Source organism: Scyliorhinus torazame, chromosome 4 (assembly GCF_047496885.1).
Source record: "Scyliorhinus torazame isolate Kashiwa2021f chromosome 4, sScyTor2.1, whole genome shotgun sequence".
NCBI lineage: Eukaryota > Metazoa > Chordata > Chondrichthyes > Carcharhiniformes > Scyliorhinidae > Scyliorhinus > Scyliorhinus torazame.
The window spans coordinates 267853462-267872839 of record NC_092710.1 but is presented as its reverse complement, the minus strand read 5'-3'; the positions used below and the strand labels follow the sequence as shown (position 1 = coordinate 267872839).

The 19378-nt window shown below is 50.3% G+C and overlaps 1 protein-coding gene across 1 annotated transcript in view; it reads left to right on the top strand.

Annotated features, from left to right (window-relative positions):
- LOC140410929 (peptidase M20 domain-containing protein 2-like) overlaps nucleotides 1-19378 on the top strand; it is a 59536-nt gene that overhangs the window by 20139 nt on the left and 20019 nt on the right. The window contains exons 3-4 of the mRNA XM_072499773.1: nucleotides 15581-15723; nucleotides 18005-18159. Of these exons, the coding sequence (XP_072355874.1) occupies nucleotides 15581-15723; nucleotides 18005-18159 (298 nt within the window). The remainder of the gene's footprint in view (nucleotides 1-15580; nucleotides 15724-18004; nucleotides 18160-19378) is intronic.

Below are 19378 nucleotides of genomic sequence, written 5' to 3'. Positions count from 1 at the left end.
AAATGGGAGTAGATCCTGTCTCGAAGAATTCTCTCCAGTAATTTCCCTACCACTGAAGTAAGGCTCACCGGCCTGTAGTTCCCGGGATTATCCCTGCCACCCTTCTTAAACAGAGGAACAACATTGGCTATTCTCCAGTCCTCCGGGACATCCCCTGAAGACAGCGAGGATCCAAAGATTTCTGTCAAGGCCTCAGCAATTTCCTCTCCAGCCTCCTTCAGTATTCTGGGGTAGATCCCATCCGGCCCTGGGGACTTATCTACCTTAATATTTTTTAAGACACCCAACACCTCGTCTTTTTGGATCACAATGTGACCCAGGCTATCTACACCCCCTTCTCCAGACTCAACATCTACCAATTCCTTCTCTTTGGTGAATACTGATGCAAAGTATTCATTTAGTACCTCGCCCATTTCCTCTGGCTCCACACATAGATTCCCTTGCCTATCCTTCAGTGGGCCAACCCTTTCCCTGGCTACCCTCTTGCTTTTTATGTAAGTGTAAAAAGCCTTGGGATTTTCCTTAACCCTATTTGCCAATGACTTTTCATGACCCCTTCTAGCCCTCCTGACTCCCTGCTTAAGTTCCTTCCTACTTTCCTTATATGCCACACAGGCTTCGTCTGTTCCCAGCCTTTTAGCCCTGACAAATGCCTCCTTTTTCTTTTTGACGAGGCCTACAATATCATTCGTCATCCAAGGTTCCCGAAAATTGCCGTATTTGTCTTTCTTCCTCACAGGAACATGCCTGTCCTGTATTCCTATCAACTGACACTTGAAAGCCTCCCACATGTCAGATGTTGATTTGCCCTCAAACATCCGCCCCCAATCTATGCTCTTCAGTTCCCGCCTAATATTGTTATAATTAGCCTTCCCCCAATTTAGCACATTCATCCTCGGACCACTCTTATCCTTGTCCACCAGTACTTTAAAACTTACTGAATTGTGGTCACTGTTACCGAAATGCTCCCCTACTGAAACATCTACCACCTGGCCGGGCTCATTCCCCAATACCAGGTCCAATAGTCTAGATCTTAGTCTGCAGGGGACAATTCCAAAGTTTGCTGTTGACCCAAAACTTGGAAGTATTGTAAACTGTGAAGAAGACCTTGTTGAACTTCAAAAGTTGGTGGAGTGGGCAGATAGGTGGCAGATGAAGTTCAATGCGGAAAGGTGTGAGGTGATGCATTTTGGTATGAAGAACTTGGACAGATGGTAAACAATAACGGGTAATGTGGTAGTATGTATTGGGGGTCATGTGGGACTGGAAGCCCTAATGTCATTGGCTGACAGATCCCGGGTCCTGGTTGGCCGTTGACCTCAAGCTCAAGAAGCCGGAGTCTTCCCCCGCAGGCCAGTTTACTATCGAGCTGCGGGGGAACAGACACGCTTAATAAAGCCTCATTGACTTCACTCTATTCGTCTCATGGAGTCTTTGTGCGCTACAATTTATTAAGCGTGCCTAAAAAGGACTATGGAGCTCAGGATCATTCTAGAATGCCTGAGGATCAGCCCCCACGCATTGAACGCGGCAGCAGCCTTCAAACACTGGCAGACTTGCTTCGAGGCCTACCTCAGAACGACCACCGGCCGAGTCTCAGACGAACAAAAACTGCAGGTCCTGCACTCGAGGGTGAGCAAGGAGATTTTCACCCTCATTGAAGACACCGACGATTTCCAGACGGCGTTCGCAGCACTCAGAAGTCTCTACGTTCGCCCAGTTAACCAAATCTACGCTCGCTACCAGCTCGCGACGAGACGGCAAGCTCCCGGAGAATCGATGGACGAGTTCTACGCCGCGCTGCTGATTTTGGGACGAGCCTGCAGCTGCTCGTCGGTGAACGCAAACGAACACACGGACATGTTAATGCGCGATGCTTTTGTGGCAGGTATGCAATCCTCCCAAATCCGCCAAAGACTTCTAGAAAAAGAGTCGCTAGGACTCTGAGGCACGGGCCCTAGCAGCCTCCCTAGACGTGGCCGCGCGTAATACCCGCGCCTACGGCCCCGACCGCGCGGCAGGCCATTGGGCCCCGTACGTACCCGTCGCGGCAAACCCCCTACCCCCCCCCGGACACCCCACAGGCTTGCGCGGTCCAAATGCCGAGTCGCACCGGGGGCGCCCGCTGTTATTTCTGCGGCCAGGCGAAACACCCCCGACAGCGCTGTCCGGACCGCGCAGCCATCTGCAAAAGCTGCGGGAAAATGGGCCATTATGCGGTTGTGTGCCGGTCCCGCGTGGTCGCCGCCGTCCCGGGAGCACAGGGAGCCCTGCAAGCAGCCTATGCGCCCCAACCCCCCCAGCACGCCATGTACGACCCGCAGGCGCAGCCGCTCTGGGTCCCGACCACCGCGGTCCCGGGAGAACTGGGAGCCCTGCACGCCGCCTACGCTCCCCAACCCCCCTCCCCGCAGCCCATGTATGACCCGCCGCCGGCGCTACCGCTTTGGGTCCCGGCCAACACTCTCCACGGAGAGGAGGGAGTTTTTCGCGTCCCAAACGCCACCCTAACCCCCGTCCCGCGCCCCACGCCTGACCCGCCGGCGCCACCTACTTGGACCCCGACCACCGCTGTCCCCGGTGAGGGAGCTCCGCGCGGTCCTTGCGCTCGCGGCCCCACGCCTGACCCGCCGGCGCCGCCGACTTGGGCCCCGACCACTGCTGTCCCCGGTGAGGGAGCTCCGCGCGGTCCTAGCGCTCGCGGTCCTAGCGCTCCCCAGCCCCCCCAGCACACCATGTGCGACCTGCAGACGCCGCCATTTTGGGTCCCGACCACCACGAGGGGAGGAGGGGCGCCGATGTGCGACCCGCAGACGCCGCCATTTTGGGTCCCGACCACCATGAGGGGAGGAGGGGCGCCGCCATCTTGGACCGCCCCAGACCTGTACGACGCATGGGGCGGCCATTTTGTCCACCCCCGCCGCCATCTTGTGACCCCCAACCACGTGCGATGTATGGGGGCGGCCATTTTGTTCATCCCCGACGCCATCTTGGACGGCAACAACGGACCCCACTCCACTACTACAACCATGGCTCGCTTCGATTACGCTCGATCAGGCTCGGCCCCGGACACTCCAGACGACGACGACGACGGTCCTAATAAACGGCCACAAGACGCCATGCCTAGTCGACTCCGGGAGCACGGAAAGCTTTATACACTCGACACGGTAAGACGCTGTTCCTTGACCACCTATCCCAGCGCACAAAAGATTTGCCTAGCTGCAGGATCCCACTCCGTACAGATCCAGGGATTCTGCATAGTTACCCTTACGGTGCAGGGGAGGGAGTTCAAAAACTGCAAACTTAACGTCCTTCCCCAACTCTGTGCCCCCACCTTGCTGGGATTAGATTTCCAATGTAATCTACAGAGCCTTACGTTCAAATTCGGCGGCCCCATACCCCCACTCACTATCTGCAGCCTCGCAACCCTCAAAAGTGCAACCCCCGTCCTTGTTTGCGAACCTCACCCCGGATTGCAAACCCGTCGCCACTAGGAGCAGACGGTACAGCGCCCAGGACCGGACCTTCATTCGGTCCGAAGTCCAGCGGCTACTAAAGGAGGGCATAATCCAGGCCAGCAATAGTCCCTGGAGAGCGCAGGTGGTAGTAGTGAAGACAGGGGAGAAACAAAGGATGGTCATTGACTATAGCCAGACCATCAACAGGTACACACAACTAGACGCGTACCCTCTCCCCCGCATATCCGACATGGTCAATCGGATTGCCCGATATAAAGTCTTCTCCACCGTGGACCTCAAGTCCGCCTACCATCAGCTCCCCATCCGCCCAAGTGACCGCAAGTACACAGCCTTCGAGGCAGACGGGCGATTATACCATTTTCTACGGGTCCCTTTTGGCGTCACAAACGGGGTCTCGGTCTTCCAACGGGAGATGGACCGAATGGTTGATCAACATGGGTTGCGGGCCACGTTCCCGTATCTCGACAATGTAACCATCTGCGGCCACGATCAGCAGGACCACGACGCCAACCTCCAGAAATTCCTCCAGACCGCCAAAGCCTTGAACCTCACGTACAACGAGGACAAGTGCGTATTTAGCACCGACCGGCTAGCCATTCTGGGCTACATAGTACGCAATGGGATAATAGGCCCCGACCCCGAACGTATGCGCGCACTCATGGAATTTCCCCTCCCGCACTGCCCAAAAGCCCTGAAACGCTGCTTGGGGTTCTTTTCATACTACGCCCAGTGGGTCCCCCAGTACGCAGACAAGGCCCGCCCCCTAATACAGACCACGACCTTCCCTCTGTCGACAGAGGCTTGCCAGGCCTTCAGCCGCATCAAAGCGGATATCGCAAAGGCCACGATGCGCGCCATCGACGAGTCCCTCCCCTTCCAGGTCGAGAGCGACGCCTCCGACGTAGCTCTAGCGGCCACCCTTAACCAAGCGGGCAGACCCGTGGCCTTTTTCTCCCGGACCCTCCACGCCTCAGAAATCCGCCACTCTTCAGTAGAAAAGGAAGCCCAAGCCATAGTGGAAGCTGTGCGACATTGGAGGCATTACCTGGCCAGCAGGAGATTCACTCTCCTCACCGACCAACGGTCGGTAGCCTTCATGTTTGATAATGCACTGCGGGGCAAAATCAAAAACGACAAGATCTTAAGGTGGAGGATCGAGCTCTCCACCGTCAACTACGAGATCTTGTATCATCCCGGAAAGCTGAACGAGCCGTCCGATGCCCTATCCCGCGGCACATGTGCCAACGCACAAATTAATCGCCTCCAAACCCTCCACGAGGACCTCTGCCACCCGGGGGTCACTCGGTTTTACCAATTCATCAAGTCCCGCAATCTCCCATACTCCTTAGAGGAGGTCCGTACAGTCACGAGGGACTGCCACATCTGCGCGGAATGCAAGCCGCATTTTTTCAGGCCAGATGGAGCGCACCTGATTAAGGCTTCCCGCCCCTTCGAGCGCCTCAGTCTCGATTTCAAAGGGCCCCTCCCCTCCACCGACCGCAACGCATATTTTCTTAACGTAGTGGACGAATACTCCCGCTTCCCTTTTGCCATTCTCTGCTCTGACATGACCGCGGCCACAGTCATTAAAGCCCTGAACAGCATCTTCACACTGTTCGGTTACCCCGCATACGTCCACAGCGACAGGGGGTCCTCTTTCATGAGTGACGAGCTGCGCCAGTTCCTGCTCAGCAAGGGCATAGCCTCAAGCAGGACGACCAGCTACAACCCCCGGGGGAACGGGCAAGTAGAAAGGGAGAACGGCACGGTCTGGAAGGCCGTCCTACTGGCCCTACGGTCCAGGGACTTCCCAGTTTCAAGGTGGCAGGAGGTCCTCCCGGACGCTCTCCATTCCATCCGGTCGTTATTATGTACGAGCACTAATCAAACGCCGCATGAGCGTCTCCTTGTCTTCCCTAGGAGGTCCTCCTCTGGAACGTCGCTGCCGACCTGGCTGGCGGCCCCAGGACCCATCCTGCTCCGAAAGCATGTGCGGGCACATAAGGTGGACCCGTTGGTCGAAAGGGTTCACCTCCTCCACGCGAACCCCCAGTACGCCTACGTGGAGTACCCCGACGGCCGACAGGACACGGTTTCCCTGCGGGATCTGGCGCCCGCCGGCAACACGCACACCCCCCGACACCAGCAACCCAACCCCCCCCCTTCCTGCCACCGCCGCACCCCGCGACCGCCCCCTTCCCAGGAGGATCGGTCCCCCTCCCCTTTGCACCGACAGCTGAAACCGTACGGCTTCCTGGAGGCGACAACACTGGTACAAGCACCACCACCACCGCTGGGGCCGAGGCGATCGACACGGACGACCAGACCGCCCGACCGACTCGTGGCGTCGATGTAAAACAAATATGGACTGTTCACAAGAACATTTTGCTTTTCTTCCTATACCCTCTGTAAATAGTTGCAACAGGACGAAATTGTCCAATACTGTATTGCCATGTGAATGTTTTATCCTCCCAGGACCAGCCCTGTAAACCCTTACCACCATACGAAGCATCACCCCGCCGGGTTCATTTTTGACAAGGGGTGAATGTGGTAGTATGTATTAGGGGTCATAGAACATAGAACATAGAACAATACAGCGCAGTACAGGCCCTTCGGCCCACGATGTTGCACCGAAACAAAAGCCATCTAACCTACACTATACCATTATCATCCATATGTTTATCCAATAAACTTTTAAATGCCCTTAATGTTGGCGAGTTCACTACTGTAGCAGGTAGGGCATTCCACGGCCTCACTACTCTTTGCGTAAAGAACCTACCCCTGACCTCTGTCCTATATCTATTACCCCTCAGTTTAAGGCTATGTCCCCTCGTGCTAGCCATTTCCATCCGCGGGAGAAGGCTCTCACTGTCCACCCTATCTAACCCTCTGATCATTTTGTATGCCTCTATCAAGTCTCCTCTTAACCTTCTTCTCTCTAACGAAAACAACCTCAAGTCCATCAGCCTTTCCTCATAAGATTTTCCCTCCATTCCAGGCAACATCCTGGTAAATCTCCTCTGCACCCGTTCCAAAGCCTCCACGTCCTTCCTATAATGCGGTGACCAGAACTGTACGCAATACTCCAAATGCGGCCGTACCAGAGTTCTGTACAGCTGCAACATGACCTCCTGACTCCGGAACTCAATCCCTCTACCAATAAAGGCCAACACTCCATAGGCCTTCTTCACCACCCTATCAACCTGGGTGGCAACTTTCAGGGATCTATGTACATGGACACCTAGATCCCTCTGCTCATCCACACTTCCAAGAACTTTACCATTAGCCAAATATTCCACATTCCTGTTTTTCCTTCCAAAGTGAATCACCTCACACTTCTCTACATTAAACTCCATTTGCCACCTCTCAGCCCAGCACTGCAGCTTATCTATATCCCTCTGTAACCTGCTACTTCCTTCCTCACTATCGACAACACCACCGACTTTAGTATCGTCTGCAAATTTACTCACCCACCCTTCTGCGCCTTCCTCTAGGTCATTGATAAAAATGACAAACAGCAACGGCCCCAGAACAGATCCTTGTGGTACTCCACTTGTGACAGAACTCCATTCTGAACATTTCCCATCAACCACCACCCTCTGTCTTCTTTCAGCTAGCCAATTTCTGATCCACATCTCTAAATCACCCTCAATCCCCAGCCTCCGTATTTTCTGCAATAGCCTACCGTGGGGAACCTTATCAAACGCTTTGCTGAAATCCATATACACCACATCAACTGCTCTACCCTCGTCTACCTGTTCAGTCACCTTCTCAAAGAACTCGATAAGGTTTGTGAGGCATGACCTACCCTTCACAAAGCCATGCTGACTATCCCTGATCATATTATTCCTATCTAGATGATTATAAATCTTGTCTCTTATAATGCCCTCCAAGACTTTACCCACTACAGACGTGAGGCTCACCGGTCTATAGTTGCCGGGGTTGTCTCTGCTCCCCTTTTTGAACAAAGGGACCACATTTGCTATCCTCCAGTCCTCTGGCACTATTCCTGTATCCAATGATGACATAAAAATCAAAGCCAATGGTCCAGCAATCTCTTCCCTGGCCTCCCAGAGAATCCTAGGATAAATCCCATCAGGCCCCGGGGACTTATCTATTTTCAGCCTGTCCAGAATTGCCAACACCTCTTCCCTACTTACCTCAATGCCATCTAATCTATTTACCTGGAGCTCAGCATTCTCCTCCACAACATTATCTTTTTCCTGAGTGAATACTGACGAAAAATATTCATTTAGTATCTCGCCTATCTCTTCAGACTCTACACACAACTTCCCATCCCTGTCCTTGACTGGTCCTACTCTGTCCCTAGTCATTCGCTTATTCCTGACATACCTATAGAAAGCTTTTGGGTTTTCCTTGATCCTTCCTGCCAAATACTTCTCATGTCCCCTCCTTGCTCTTCTTAGCTCTCTCTTTAGATCCTTCCTCGTTACCTTGTAACTATCCATCGCCCCAACTGAAACTTCACACCTCATCTTCACATAGGCCTCCTTCTTCCTCTTAACAAGAGATTCCACTTCTTTGGTAAACCACGGTTCCCTCGCTTGGCACCTTCCTCCCTGCCTGACCGGTACATACTTATCAAGAACACGCAATAGCTGATCCTTGAACAAGCTCCACTTATCCAGTGTGTCCAAAACTTGCAGCCTACTTCTCCACCTTATCCCCCCCAAGTCACGTCTAATGGCATCATAATTTCCCTTCCCCCAGCTATAACTCTTGCCCTGCGGTGTATACTTATCCCTTTCCATCCTTAACGTAAACGTCACCGAATTGTGGTCACTGTCCCCAAAGTGCTCACCTACCTCCAAATCCAACACCTGGCCTGGTTCATTACCCAAAACCAAATCCAATGTGGCCTCACCTCTTGTTGGCCTGTCAACAAACTGTGTCAGGAAACCCTCCTGCACACACTGAACAAAAAACGACCCATCTAATGTACTCGAACTATATCTTTTCCAGTCAATATTTGGAAAGTTAAAGTCTCCCATAATAACTACCCTGTTACTTTCGCTCATATCCAGGATCATCTTCGCCATCCTTTCCTCTACATCCCTAGAACTATTTGGAGGCCTATAGAAAACTCCCAACAGGGTGACCTCTCCTTTCCTGTTTCTAACCTCAGCCCATACTACCTCGGAAGATGAGTCCCCATCTAGCATCCTCTCCGCCACCGTAATACTGCTCTTGACTAGCAGCGCCACACCTCCCCCTCTTTTGCCTCCTTCCCTGAGCTTACTAAAACACCTAAACCCCGGAACCTGCAACATCCATTCCTGTCCCTGCTCTATCCACGTCTCCGAAATGGCCACAACATCGAAGTCCCAGGTACCAACCCATGCTGCCAGTTCCCCTACCTTATTTCGTATACTCCTGGCATTGAAGTAGACACACTTCAAACCACCTACCTGAACACTGGCCCCCTCCTCCGACGTCAAATCTGAGCTCCTGACCTCTATACTCTCATTCTCCCTTACCCTAAAACTACAATCCAGGTTCCCATGCCCCTGCTGCATTAGTTTAAACCCCCCCAAAGAGCACTAACAAATCTCCCCCCCAGGATATTTGTGCCCCGCAGGTTCAGATGTAGACCATCCTGTCTGTAGAGGTCCCACCTTCCCCAGAAAGCGCCCCAGTTATCCAGAAATCTGAATCCCTCCCGCCTGCACCATCCCTGTAGCCACGTGTTTAATTGCTCTCTCTCCCTATTCCTCATCTCACTATCACGTGGCACGGGCAACAACCCAGAGATAACAACTCTGTTTGTTCTAGTTCTGAGCTTCCATCCTAGCTCCCTGAAAGCCTGCCTGACATCCTTATCCCCTTTCCTACCTATGTCGTTAGTGCCAATGTGGACCACGACTTGGGGCTGCTCCCCCTCCCCCTTAAGGACCCGGAAAACACGATCCGAGACATCACGTACCCTTGCACCTGGGAGGCAACATACCAAACGTGAGTCTCTCACGCTCCCACAAAACCTCCTATCTGTGCCCCTGACTATAGAGTCCCCAATTACTAATGCTCTGCTCCTCTCCCCCCTTCCCTTCTGAGCAACAGGGACAGACTCTGTGCCAGAGGTCTGTACCCCATGGCTTACCCCTGGTAAGTCGTCCCCCCCACAAGTATCCAAAGCGGTATACTTGTTTCTCAGGGGAACGACCGCAGGGGATCCCTGCACTGACTGTTTTTTCCCCGTCCCTCTTACAGTTACCCATCTATCTCCAATCTTTGGTGTAACTAATTCCCTGAAGCTGCTATCTATGACCCCCTCTGCCTCCCGAATGATCCGAAGTTCTTCCAACTCCAGCTCCAGTTCCCTAACTCGGTCTTGGAGGAGCTGGAGATGGCAGCACTTCCTGCAGGTAAAATCAGCAGGGACACTAACGGCATCCCTCACCTCAAACATCCTGCAGGAGGAACATTGCACTCCCTTCCCTGCCATTCCTCTAACTTTCTACCAAGATCTGGCTAACAACTAAATTTAAAAAAAAAAATTTTATATATAAAAAAAAAAGAAAGAATAAAAATTATTAATAACAATAATAAAATATGGTACTTACCTCACTCCAAAGGGTTTTATTATTAGGTTAGAGGAGGAGGGCGGGTGGGAGACACTACACGTGTAGTGTCTCGGGTTTCCTCTCCACCAGAATTTATTGGTGAGGGTCTTCCCAGACGTCCGCGGGTCGACTTCCTGTTCCCACCTTAAACACTAGAATTTTTTTTAAAAAATGTATTTAAAGGAGAAACTTACCTCCCAGAAATCACTTCCGCACTGCCCCCGCAGAAATGGACTAACCTGCTCCGCTCCTGCTGAAATCGACTTGGCCTGCAAGGTAAGCAAGTTGTTAATCTGCGCTTTTTCAAAATTCCCGCGCTGATTCTAAGGTCCCAGCTCTCACTCCCGAACTCAACAGCTGACCTGCAAGGCAAGTAAGTTAATCTGTACTCACCTCACCACAGACAGCAACCTTTTAAATGGTCCCCTCTGTCTCGCAGCCCCCGCGCTTTTCAAAATTCCCGCGCTGATTCTAAGGTCCCAGCTCTCACTCCCGAACTCAACAGCTGACCTGCAAGGCAAGTAAGTTAATATGTACTCACCTCACCACAGACAGCAACCTTTTAAATGGTCCCCTCTGTCTCGCAGCCCCCGCGCTTTTCAAAATTCCCGCGCTGATTCTAAGGTCCCAGCTCTCACTCCCGAACTCAACAGCTGACCTGCAAGGCAAGTAAGTTAATATGTACTCACCTCACCACAGACAGCAACCTTTTAAATGGTCCCCTCTGTCTCGCAGCCCCCGCGCTTTTCAAAATTCCCGCGCTGATTCTAAGGTCCCAGCTCTCACTCCCGAACTCAACAGCTGACCTGCAAGGCAAGTAAGTTAATCTGTACTCACCTCACCACAGACAGCAACCTTTTAAATGGTCCCCTCTGTCTCGCAGCCCCCGCGCTTTTCAAAATTCCCGCGCTGATTCTAAGGTCCCAGCTCTCACTCCCGAACTCAACAGCTGACCTGCAAGGCAAGTAAGTTAATCTGTACTCACCTCACCACAGACAGCAACCTTTTAAATGGTCCCCTCTGTCTCGCAGCCCCCGCGCTTTTCAAAATTCCCGCGCTGATTCTAAGGTCCCAGCTCTCACTCCCGAACTCAACAGCTGACCTGCAAGGCAAGTAAGTTAATCTGTACTCACCTCACCACAGACAGCAACCTTTTAAATGGTCCCCTCTGTCTCGCAGCCCCCGCGCTTTTCAAAATTCCCGCGCTGATTCTAAGGTCCCAGCTCTCACTCCCGAACTCAACAGCTGACCTGCAAGGCAAGTAAGTTAATCTGTACTCACCTCACCACAGACAGCAACCTTTTAAATGGTCCCCTCTGTCTCGCAGCCCCCGCGCTTTTCAAAATTCCCGCGCTGATTCTAAGGTCCCAGCTCTCACTCCCGAACTCAACAGCTGACCTGCAAGGCAAGTAAGTTAATCTGTACTCACCTCACCACAGACAGCAACCTTTTAAATGGTCCCCTCTGTCTCGCAGCCCCCGCGCTTTTCAAAATTCCCGCGCTGATTCTAAGGTCCCAGCTCTCACTCCCGAACTCAACAGCTGACCTGCAAGGCAAGTAAGTTAATCTGTACTCACCTCACCACAGACAGCAACCTTTTAAATGGTCCCCTCTGTCTCGCAGCCCCCGCGCTTTTCAAAATTCCCGCGCTGATTCTAAGGTCCCAGCTCTCACTCCCGAACTCAACAGCTGACCTGCAAGGCAAGTAAGTTAATCTGTACTCACCTCACCACAGACAGCAACCTTTTAAATGGTCCCCTCTGTCTCGCAGCCCCCGCGCTTTTCAAAATTCCCGCGCTGATTCTAAGGTCCCAGCTCTCACTCCCGAACTCAACAGCTGACCTGCAAGGCAAGTAAGTTAATCTGTACCTGGGTCATGTGGGACTGGAAGCCCTAATGTCATTGGCTGACAGATCCCGGGTCCTGGTTGGCCGTTGACCTCTAGCTCCGCCCTGAAGGCGGAGTATAAGAAGCCGGAGTCTTCCCCCGCAGGCCAGTTTACTATCGAGCTGCGGGGGAACAGACACGCTTAATAAAGCCTCATCGACTTCACTCTATTCGTCTCATGGAGTCTTTGTGCGCTACAGGTAAAAATTTTAATGGAGTGCAGGAACAGAGGAAACCTGGGTGTATATGTGCATTGATCATTGAAGGTAGTAGAGCAGGTGGAGAGAGCAGTTCAAGCATATAGCATTCTGGGTTTATTAATAGGAGCATAGAGTACAAAAGCAAGGAGGTTAAGCAGATCTTATACAACACACTTGATATATCTCCGCCGTAATATTGTGTACTATAGGAGAGACTACAGAAGAGGTTTGCAAGAATAGTTCTAGAAATGAGAAATTTCCAGAGATGAGGTAGATTGGCGAGGTTGGGACTGTTCTCCTTGGAGAGAATAAGGCTAAGAGGAGATTTGATAGAGATGTTCAAAATCATGATGAGGCTGGACAAGTAGATAGGGAGAAATTGTTCCTGCTCGTAAAAGGATCAAGAAAGGATCAAGATTTAAAGTGATTTGCAAAAGAAACAAACGTGACGTGAGAAAAAAACATTTTCACACAACAAATAGTTTGGGTCTGAAATATACTGGCTGGAATCATCTGAATGTTGCGATTCACTATTCCCACACGCCAGTGCAGCCCCGCCAGTGGGTTTCCCGGTGGTGTGCGGTGGATACAATGAGGAATTCCACTGACGAGCAGCAAGAAAATAGGATCCCACTCCAGCGAACGGTGCAAGGCCGAAAAACCCGTGGCTGGGGAAATGGAGAATCCAGCCCACTGCCTGGAAGTGTGGTGAAGGTAGTTTCAATCGAGGCATTAGATTGATAGGGATATAAGGATCTACTCCGATTCCACAAAGTCCAAAAGGGACTTGGAGTTCCGCTTTGTTTATACCAGTTATTAAATCAGGCATATGCGAGAAAAATCATACTGATAGAAGATGGAGCACGGGTTCCTTGAAAAACTACAAAACCACCAGTTTTATACTGGTGGGCACGGTGGTTAGAACTGCTGCCTCACAGCACTAGGGACCCGAGTTTGATTCCGGCCTTGGGTGACTCTGTGTGCAGTTTGCGCATTCTCCCCTTGTCTGCGTGGGTTTCCTCTGGGTTCTCCAGTTTCCTCCACAGTCCAAAGATGTGCACCTTGGGTGGATTGGCCATGCTAAATTGCACCTCAGTGTCCAAAGATGTGAAGGTTAGGTGGAGTTGCGGGGTAGGATAGGGAGAGGGCCTAGATAAGGTGCTCTTTCAGAGGGTTGGTGCAGATTTGTTGGGCGGGATGGCCTCCTTCTGCATTGTAGGAATTCTATGGCTCCTGGTATACAGATAGTGATAATTTCCATTTTCACCAATCATCAAGCTAACTCAGCCCAATTAATCTACAAGACTATATTACTTCATTGCATTCTGAGTGAGTACGTGTGAATATACTATCCAATCAATGTTAATAGTACATTGCCATCACAACTAAGGCACGTATACATTGTGGCTGCCTGTGGTTAGTCCCACCTACTCCTCTGTTCTGCTTGCTGTTCACATTTCTTTTAACCCCTGAATGATGATTACTTGAATAGAATCAATGTGCAGGGGTAGAGAGAAAAGACAGGGGACCGTACTAAGTCACGATGCTCGTTTGGAGAGCCGGTACAGACACGATGGGCCAAATGGTCTCCTTTTGTGCCATTATAATTTTGTGAAAATGTAAGAAGATGTGGCAGGTAGCCAATTTGCTTTCAACAAGATCCACAAGCAGCACTAAAATAATGAAATGAAATGAAAATCGCTTATTGCCACAAGTAGGCTTCAAATAAAGTAATTGTGAAAAGCCCCTCGTCGCCACATTCCGGCGCCTGTTCGGGGAGGCTGGTACGGGAATTGAACCGTGCTGCTGGCCTGCCTTGATCTGCTTTAATAGCCAGCGATTTAGCCCTGTATGCTAAACTAGCTGGTCGCATTTTTCCCATTTGCAGAATAAGTGCTCCCACCAGCGGGAAAACAGGAGTGAGTCCCACTGGCGCCAGGAGCGATGCTGATTAGAATTTTTTTTTAACCAAGCCCAAGCTCCTTGTGCCATTCCATAACACAGAGTTAACTTTTTAAAAAAGGATCTGGGTTCTTGATGGAGGGGGCAGGGTGTAATCCCCCCCCCCGCCGAATCATGCCATAAATGAAATTCGGATTAGGGAGAATGACCTATTTGCATCTTCTTCCTGGGTTTGGGCGGGAACCTCATTGGGGCAAGCCGGGAGAGTAGCCAGTTTTTGCCCGAACCCTGATTCACCGGGGAATTCGGATTCCCACCCTTGGCTGATGGCACCTGAGAATCTCCACCGACGTTGGACTTCTGTGTTTAGATTGAGTTCTTCAATGAAAGCCCCGATATCCCCCCCCCCCCCCCCGCCTTCAATGCTCGGACGAGGGCCGTTCAGCACTGGCCCCCACAAACAGAGACCAGACAGAACGGTACTTGTGGGGCTCTCCCAGGGGATTGGAAGCCCCAACTGCATACCCTGTGGACAGGGTAGTGCTCTGGCATCCTGGCAGTGCCACCTGGATGGGCACTGCCATTTTTATCACGCACGCTTTCAGGCTGGCGTTGTTGGGGGAATGGGGGGAGGCACCAGGGACCCTCCCTATTTATTGTGTTTGGTCAGAGGGGGGGGCGGTGGAGGATTGTTTCACGGGCCTCAGAGATCGGGATGCCTTTTTAAAAAAAAAACACACGGCTAAATGTGCTGCAGGGGTTTTGTTCCCCTTTGGGAAAATCGTGCCCTAAATTTGAGTTGAGGGGGACTTTGAGATGTGGTGGGGGTTATTCATGATGTTTGAGGAACTGTTCGTCTTGGGGATGCTAAAAAGTGGAAACATTGTACAAACTTGCCAACTGTGAGTTTGTGAATGTGTTTGTATGTGTTGTGCTTTTGTTTACACATGTTTTGAACAAAGTACATTCAAAAAAAAAAAAAAATTTAAAATTCCCCTTTCTTCCCTATAATCTAAACCAGGCAAAAATACCCAAGGTTAATAAATGGCAATCATAGGAACATTTAGTATTTACTTGGAAAGTATGACCTGTCAATATTGGTTAAAAGCCTGAATTCACTTTGTGCCATACTTGATGGAAGCAGCTGCTATAAACAGGAGTTCATTTTTCTAAATTTTGCAATGATTCTTTTGAGCGGGCAGCAGTTCGATTTCAAGGCATTCTTGTTCTTGCAATTCCCAGTACACAACCAGTTATTGTTTTTGAGAGGCTATGGGTGGTTATGTGGGGAAATTGAAACATTATGAGGTGAGTTATTTTTGGTTGGAGCTAATGTGCAGAGTGAAAGGAACTGAATTTAACTTTTGGTTTTGCAAACTTGATGTTCACAAGAGTGTAAAGTAATTGTAGACATTCAATTCTTTGAAATGGAAGTGAGTAAGAGACTTTGTGCCAATACATCTGTAATTTATGAATGTTGCCCCAGTTGTAAGTAAAGTGTGTGTTTTATTTTGTATTTACATATTTTCAGAGTCACTGTGAGGTATTTTGGAAAAGCCACTCATGCTGCTGGTTATCCCTGGGAAGGAATAAATGCGTTAGATGCTGCAGTTTTGGCTTACACCAACCTGTCAGCATTGAGACAGCAGCTAAAGCCAGACTGGAAACTTCATGGTGAGTTGAATATTTTCCGAATGTGTTGGTAATCTCCGATGTTGAATCACATTGCTCCATCCATTTGCTGATATCTATTTTTTGTTAACTCTTATCTTTTTCAATTTTATGAAAACCTAGGACAGAATTTTACATTTCAAGGGCTGGGATGAGAGGTGTGAACATGAGCAAAATGCCATGGCCCTTGTTCCTAGTGGAATTTGAGTGGTGGAACGGTCACGTGACTTGCCTGTCCTTGGGCCACTTGAGTCTTTTTAAGTGGTCTGCTCGATTCCCTGGCAGGCAAGGCGCTGCTTTACAGGTTCCTAGTTCTATTGGAGCCCCCTGGCTTATCCACACTGGCATCCCACCCCTCGTCAAGGCCTGCTAGCCAGGCCTGCTGAAAAGCCATCCTATTTACCTTCCCATCCTGCTCCAGCAAGATCTCTGCTGGAAACTTGCTGCGGTCCCAGCAGTAGCTACCACCACTCCCTCTGACACTGTTGGGACCAATCAAATGAACGATTTCCTGCTTAAGCAATGGGCCCCCAAGTGAACGATCTTCCACTATGGGGTCACCAGAGGCCCTGCCCTCTGGCAGTGCACAGCTGTCAAAACTGCCCTGCCAGGTCCCCGACCATCCAGGGGCAAGTATGACCTCCAAGCTGGGCACCTGTTTAATAGGGCACTTGGATACAACCGAAGCCTATGCACCATCAGGCATGTCCCATCCCAGAATACGGCACAAAACGCCTGGCTAAATAATTAATGAGGGCAAGGCTGAAAGATATAACATGGTTTCCCGTCAGCCTCCTCAGCGGGAAACACTCCACATTCCCAGCCCCGCCATGGCACATAGTCTCAGGTGGAAGAATTCCCCCAATGGATGACTTAATGTATCAAATTAAAATCAACATTATGTAGAAAAAATATTACGATCACACAAGGGTGCACCTTCCAGTCCTTGACTTTCTGCTGGTCCCATATTGTCAACCAATGACCGAGCTCCCATCCACAGTCTGCCTTTTTCCCTTGGTGTTCATAGTAGCTGCTGTTTTCATGTGTGTATCCCTCCATCACAACCCCTCCCCTTCTGTCTCAGACCCGCCGGGTCGGAGAATTCTCGGGGGCGGGGGGCGGGGGGGGGGGGGGGGGGGGGGCGTGTGAATCCCGCCCCGCTGCTCCGATGCCAGCTGCCCTGGTGGGGGAGGGCCCCACGATGGCCTGGCCCGCGATCGGGGCCCAGCGATCAGCGGGTGGGCCTGTGCCGTGGGGGCATTTCTTGGCCGGCGCGGAGATGACACCCCCCTGCGCATGCGGCAGAATACGCTGGCAGGTCTGCGCATGCGCCGAACCACGCCAGCGGTTCTGTGCATGCACTAACTCGCGCAATCCCTTCGCCGCCGGCTCTCCGGCGCCGGCCTAGCCCCCGGAATTGCGGAGAATTCTGCAACTTCCAGTCGGCTCAACGCCGGAGTGTTTTGTGCCGTTTTTTATACCGCCGCCGGGCCACCTCGATCCGGGAGAATCCCGCCCAATAAGTCTGTGCTGCTCTTTCTTTGGTGTTCAGATATGAAAGCTGGCACTTTGGGCTTCAATAGGGCGTGTCCTGGGCCTCTGGTGTCCATGGTAACCAGGTTGCATAGGCTTACTGTCAGGTAGAACTAGTGAGAGACCACGTGTTCCTCTCCACTATGTTTTACCTTGAATTAAGAGGCAGTGTGAAACATAGCCACCATCTAAAACCTCATACTCATAACCGTTGAATCCACCCAAATGGATTTGCTTACTAATTATGGATTAAGGCATGGCGTTCATATAAACAGTGACCAAATGTAAGAAGATATAATGAGTAAACATTATGGCATGGTGGCCAGTGGTTAGCACTGCTGCGTCACAGCACCAGGAGCCCATGTTCAATTCCGGCCTTGGTTGGCTATGTGAAGTTTGCACATTCTCACTGTGTCTATGTGGGTTTCCTCCGGGTGCTCCGGCTTCCTCCCACAGTCGAAAGATGTGTAGGTTAGGTAGATTGGCCATGATAAATTCCTCCCGTAGTCGAAAGATGCGCAGGTTAGGTAGATTGGCCATGATAAATTGCCCCTTAGTGTCCAGAAGGTTAGGTTGGGTTGCGGGGAAAGGGGGGGGGAGTAGCGTGAGCCTAGGTAGGGTGCTCCTTCGGAGGGTCGGTGTGGATTTGATGGGCCGAATGACGGTCTTCTGCATGTAAGGGTTCTATGATTCTGAAGTGGATTTTCCATAATTATTTGATTGTTTGATCACTATGCTGTCTTGTTGCTAGGTATTATCAAACATGGAGGAGTGAAGCCAAACATTATTCCATCGTACTCTGAGCTGCTATTTTATCTCCGTACTCCAAAGTACAAAGACCTGTGTACCCTGTGTGAAAAAGCAACACAGTGCTTCAAAGCTGCGGGCTTGGCAACGGGATGCCAGGTAGTTATTGCATGATAATTGTATAAACGCGTAGAACCACTTGCTGTTGATGGCATTGCAGACTTTGACTTGGATTTTGCAGGCACCAGAAGTAAATGTGTTTTCCACTGACCCCTAATAACGCTGCCCACAAAGAGCTAGTTTTCTGATATTAATTTAATTCTGGCATCAGTTATATTGGCTCTCTGGTATCCAAAGACATCAGCAAGCATAAGCAGCCAGTCAATATTTGTCCGCACAGGCAGCAAACCGGAAAGTAACAAGCGTTTTTTTTCATTCTTTTTTTTATACTATTACAGAACATAAGAAATGGGAGCAGGAGTAGGTCATCTGGCCCCTCGACCCTGCTCTGCCATTCAATGAGATCATGGCTGATCTTTTATGGACTCAGCTCCACTTTCCGGCCCGAACACCATAACCCTTAATCCCTTTATTCTTCAGAAAACTATCTATCTTTATCTTAAAAACATTTAATGAAGGAGCCTCAACTGCTTCACTGGGCAAGGAATTCCATAGATTCACAACCCTTTGGGTGAAGACGTTCAACCTAAGCTCAGTCCTAAATCTATTTCCCCTTATTTTGAGGCTATGCCCCCTAGTTCTGCGTTCACCTGCCAGTGGAAACAACCTGCCCGCATCTATCCTATCTATTCCCTTCATAATTTTATATGTTTCTATAAGATATAAGTAAAGACTAATGCATACACCTGGGATTAAAGGAGAAGCTGAAAGACCATACACTCTTGCATTCGCAAGTTTAAAATTCACTTTTGTGGGGGCCAGGGAGGTTGTATTTTAATCATTGTAACCTAGTATCCATTTAAAAACCCAGTATGCACTTTCTTGACAATGCTCACACCAAATGCAACTGGGTGTATCGTTGCCGAAAACATTTACAGCAAGAATAATTGCATAAAAAGTTGCAGCTTTTTAATTTTCTTATAACTTTAGTGTTAGGTTGTTAAGGAGGAATGTGTGCAAATAAAAAGATAACTTTTGTTAATTTTCATTTTTTTTTTAAATTAAAAAAATCTGTTGAATATTTGAAGCCAACTAATTATTCGCTTGTGTTTTACTTATGGTTGCCAAAGATGATTGCTATTTCTTTGTTAGTACAATGGGGGAGGGGAGGAGGCAGAGGGAGTGATCGGTGATAGATTGGAGAACACAATGGGAAACCCGAGATGAGGGAAGAGGGGGTGGGTAGAGAGCCACAAAA